We start from the raw sequence: 4,831 nt of genomic DNA on the forward strand, positions 1-4,831 counted from the left end.
TAGCTATCTGAATATCGTATCACATATGGCTTTCACAAAGGTCACAAGGACAAGGATTTTCTTTTAGGATGTAAACTGTAATTCAAACTATGCCTTACTGTAGTGCAATGTCTTCCAAAAGCTAAATATATATCTGCTGCCTCTGAAGGTGTTTTATACAAACACGAACCAATAAGAAATTAATTGCTTCACAAAAAAATTGTTTCCTAAAAGAACATGTTATTATCATAGAATTTTCATGTTATTAAATACCTTTATCTAGAGAGGTCATATGAAAAAATTGGAGATACTAATGAGTTCTGTCCATACCATTTCTCAATTCAAATCAAGAAGTAGACAGCAAGAACCACAGTGAAAAGTTTTGGGAGTTTCTTTAGTTTTTTTAAGTCAAACACTAGTGTGAGTCATGAGTGCAAGCTAAAAAAGCCTCTAAAAGTTACTAAGAAGGACTCACCAAGTTCATTGAGACTCTGGGCAGCTTTTGTTATCTCTCTGCTTCCTCCTTGCAGTTGTCCTTGAAGTCTCTTACTGAGATACAAGATGCGTATTATCCTCCGCAGCAAGTCACAGGCAGCCTGCAGAGAAATTGTAGCATTAGGGGATACTATGAGTACATTATGATCACATAATATTAGGCTTCAAATATGGAAATATTTTAACCAGAAAAGGAAATAGGAATGTGAATAAAAACACGGAACTTCAGAACACTAAAATCCCTTTTTTCAGGATTTTTTAACATGATTTTATGCAATATAGACCAATACTTTCAATAGCTGGTAATTAGATTCACAGGGCTACTGAGATTATGCTGTCATTACTACTAAAAAAAAGGAAACTCAGACCTCTATGACACAGACACGTTCTATCTCTAACCAGAAGTGAGCTTTGGTTTACATTGTGCGTCTCTCCTCAATATTCCTCCCCTCTGCAAGCTTTAGTAAAATTAAGAAGTTGGCCTTGCCAATCAAACATTAATCCAAAATAAGCAAAATGGCAGCGTTTACTTCAGAGGACAATAAAATTTAAAGGCTAAATTGTTATTCCAGATATTGACTCTTATGGTAGGAATATATGTCAAAACTCATTCAGCAAAACTTTCATAAGGAGAGTCACATTCATTCAGCCAACTGTTGGTTCATATTCTTACATAGGCTTAATAAAATACATTACATTCTTGGCTAAAAATTAAGAAGCTGGATGCATATGTAAATTTTCAGGAAACGTATTTGTGTACATTTTTGTTAGCGTCATTTAGGAAAAAAAGCATTGCTGACATCTGAATCAAACATAGTGGTTTCATAATTTTGCAATCAACTAAGATCTTGAAACAGGTTTTCTCCTTCTACACAGTAAATAATACAGACAGAGAAACAGTTACATCAAGTACAGAGTTCCTCTAGGGCTAGATTGGGTCAGTGGGGCTAGGAGGTACACGTTCTGGAGTGGGTAACATATAAACTAGAATTCAGAAATGCAGTTCAGAAGGACGTAAATAAGTATGTGGATTTCAGTATAGCCACAGGTACAGTCCAACATCTGCAATCAAATTAACAAGAGAGGTAAATGAGAAATTTGGAACAAGTAAGACATAGTTGTTCTGAGGTATTTTCCTGGTGCTGAAGACAAACCCTCCTGAAATATTTACCTTATGGATATCAAAATTAAACTGAAATTACTTTTTAAAATATTTAGTATCTGACAGACCTTGAAGCCCTTTTCTGGACTCAAGTTAATGTCTTGGAAACTAATGTTAAAGTGCATATATGAAAACACGCACAAGTGAGTCATTTCAACCAATATTCAGTGGATGGCAAAACTTGTCACTCTCTTCCCTAGCCAGCACAAACCAGTCAAAACACAAATATTTATAGTTTAATTTTATTAAACATCTAGACAGAAAAAAAAGGAAAAATTAGAAAAAGCCCCACTGAGGCAAATCGCCAAAAACACAATGACTCTCGCTGCTTTTGGCTCTGCATCACATAGTCTTAAGTGCAAGTTTCCTAAGCATTCTAAGACAACTTAACCACATGATTTCTATTACCATTAGTGAGAACCAAGTGGGGCTTATCCTACTTTGAGAGATTAACCTATTAGTTTTTATTAATTTATCTCTTTAATTAGAAAAATCTTGATCCATATATCACTTTCATATCTGTGAACTAAATTTCTGCAAGATGAATCAAAAATAGCTTTTTATATAGTGCACTGTGCTTCACCAAATAAGAGGGCATAGTATTACTACCTCGTTTTCAAACTGAATTACTCTCTAATCCAATTGTGTACCTCTGGATAATGTTTTTCCCTAGGAATTCAACTTCAGTTATCTTCTGACCATCTTTTACTTTACATGCCAAAAGATTATTTCTTTTTCATTTGATTGTTGCTCATTATCTCCTATCCCAAGAAACAATCTTTTAAAAGGACTATCAAACAGAATAAAAGATGGGAAGAGTTACGTTTAGATACAAGAGCAAAAAAATGTTTTAACTTCTGGCACTGTGAATTAGAAGAAGGAGAAGAAAAATCCAAAGACATGGAAGATGCACTCTGAACTTCACAGTGATTGCTACTGCATTGTGCCCTTGACAAAGACTCTGTTTCACCCAAGTATTTCCATTTACATGAGTTGTTCAACTTAATAAAACTCCCAGTCACTGTAAAAGAATGCAATATATGAGGACCGTGTAAGGGAAATAAAAAATTTTATCTAATTGTGGAATTGTTCATATACACTAAATCCTCCAACCTGACCACCTGCATAACAGAAATTTGAATTAATTCCGGAAACATTCCATTCCTGAGTTCATAAAGTACACTTTTCTAAAGGAGATGCTTTCATCCAAGAAGGAATGCATTCCACTCTTCAAGCAAGAATTAATTTGGAAAAGGCCAGTGCCCTGAGTTAGTCCCAATGGGTTTAGTAAAATTAAAAATAAACCCCTATTTTTCTGGAGATTACATATTAGTTATCTCCTGAAATTTAAAGCAACATATCAACACTAACAGACATTATCGCTACAATTCGACCAATCAAACAGCCTCTTACTTTTAATTTCAAGTTAATTGTAAGAAATTATTAAAAGAAGACTGAATTCTAAAGAGAAGACAACATGAAAACGTGCCAGTGCATAACTCTCATACGCAATTGCATATATCTGCTAGATCATAATGTCATTAAATGTATATATAACAGAAGCCTGAAGAAAAATGAGACAGTACACTATCTTCAGGATACATTTCCTATTTAGTTACGGTAGCACCTGGAAAAATCTGCTACTTGTGAATATTTTAAAGAGAAAATAACTTTAAAATACAGAATTATTATTTTTAAAGGTTTTTTTAAATTTGGCTTTTGTAAGGATTTTTAAACACTGTGATATCTGAAATTAAGAGAACACGTAGAAACACTTGGTTAAACAGAGCTGCACAGAAAATAACCCTCTGAAAGACAAACTCTGTCTACGTATTTCAGCTGTTACTATTCCCAGCTTGTGATCTGGTATGGAAAGGCTCAGAAGAGGACTGTATGATTTAAAGTAGGGAGTAAGCTTTGTGAGTCTGCTGCTCCCTTGGGATGTTATGAAGCTCTAAGAGCAGAGCAAGATATAATATACACAAGCACACAGCAGAGATTTAGAATTCAGGACTAGATTTGAAGTTTGACAATGAATTTGCAGTGAGAATGTTTATGAAAAAGCCAGACTATATTAAAAACAATTAAAGATGGCAAAACCCATCTTTATGCAAGCCAAATATTCCTTCAGTTTGTAAGCAGTCCCACAGCAATCAAGGGAGAAGCACTAAAATAATACCATCATGAGTACAAGACGCCCTTAAACACCACACAGTTCAGCAAAACATACCTGCCAACCCTACAGATATTGACAGAGAGCAATCTCTTTTATCAATCATCTATCTTCTTCTACTTATTCTACCAACTGTACATCCACTGATAAAATTAGCAAGTTTGAAAGTGTCCCATGCCACTAGTTTTGCATTTGGAAGCAATGTCATGTCATAAGCCCTGCCACTACCAGTGAAGTGTTTTCTGTGCTGTTGCCCGCCTTTCCTGAACAAACAAGGCAGCCAGGTAAAGAGACAAAATAGCAGTGCACCTTGGGGAGGCAGGAGGGTTGAGAGTTCAGAGGCCTATGGACTCAACTCTCTGTAAGTCCAGCTTCATTTCATAATTCAGGTGTCCTGACTGCAACTCCACCCAGCACTGTAGTGCAACATAAAGCACTCCCTATGTATCTGCCAATACAAGAAGCTACCACAGCTCTTGTGCTGAGGATGGACTCTCACTGGCAAAGAAGCTGGAATCGTCGTTCCTCTTTCTACACTGAGGTAAGTAAGTGGATTTGGATGCTAGAAGGGTAGCCTAGCAGGCTCCCCTTACCCTGCACCTCTTTTTTCTGACTTACAGCCAACAAAAGGAAGATACTACATATTTCCTGGCACAGGCTGAGTAATGCTGGATGCACGCTGCTTTCACACCACAGGAAAATCCATGTAACCCTGCTACAGTAAAGAGGAAGCAAAGAGCACTCAAAAAACATTTCCTAAGTTCAGGGACTCATTCTTCTTGAACACTCTTCTGCAGTTTGACTTTGTTTTAAGGTCAGGGCAGAAATGGTCTTCATCTTTAGCCCCAAATTCCCACAACCATTTCCACAGCTGACACATACATCAGAGAACAAAAAAAATCTGCCACATGGAAGTAATGGAAGTTTTGTCCAGTGGCATAAACAGTAACTGCTCGAGTTGAAAAGAACAGGACAAGCAGCTGGACAAACTGGCTGAACAGAGTGTTCAGAGCTTCCTGCTG

The 4,831-nt window shown here is 36.5% G+C and overlaps 1 protein-coding gene across 1 annotated transcript in view; it reads right to left on the reverse strand.

Moving 5' to 3' along the window:
- Positions 1–404: 404 nt before the first annotated feature.
- The window catches only part of COG5 (component of oligomeric golgi complex 5), a 10,690-nt gene continuing 6,263 nt past the window's right edge, over positions 405–4,831 (reverse strand). Inside the window, exon 7 of the mRNA XM_010293954.1 lies at positions 405–575. Coding sequence (XP_010292256.1) covers positions 405–575 — 171 coding nt within the window. The remainder of the gene's footprint in view (positions 576–4,831) is intronic.

The sequence above is a fragment of the Phaethon lepturus genome, unplaced genomic scaffold (assembly GCF_000687285.1).
Source record: "Phaethon lepturus isolate BGI_N335 unplaced genomic scaffold, ASM68728v1 scaffold10429, whole genome shotgun sequence".
NCBI lineage: Eukaryota > Metazoa > Chordata > Aves > Phaethontiformes > Phaethontidae > Phaethon > Phaethon lepturus.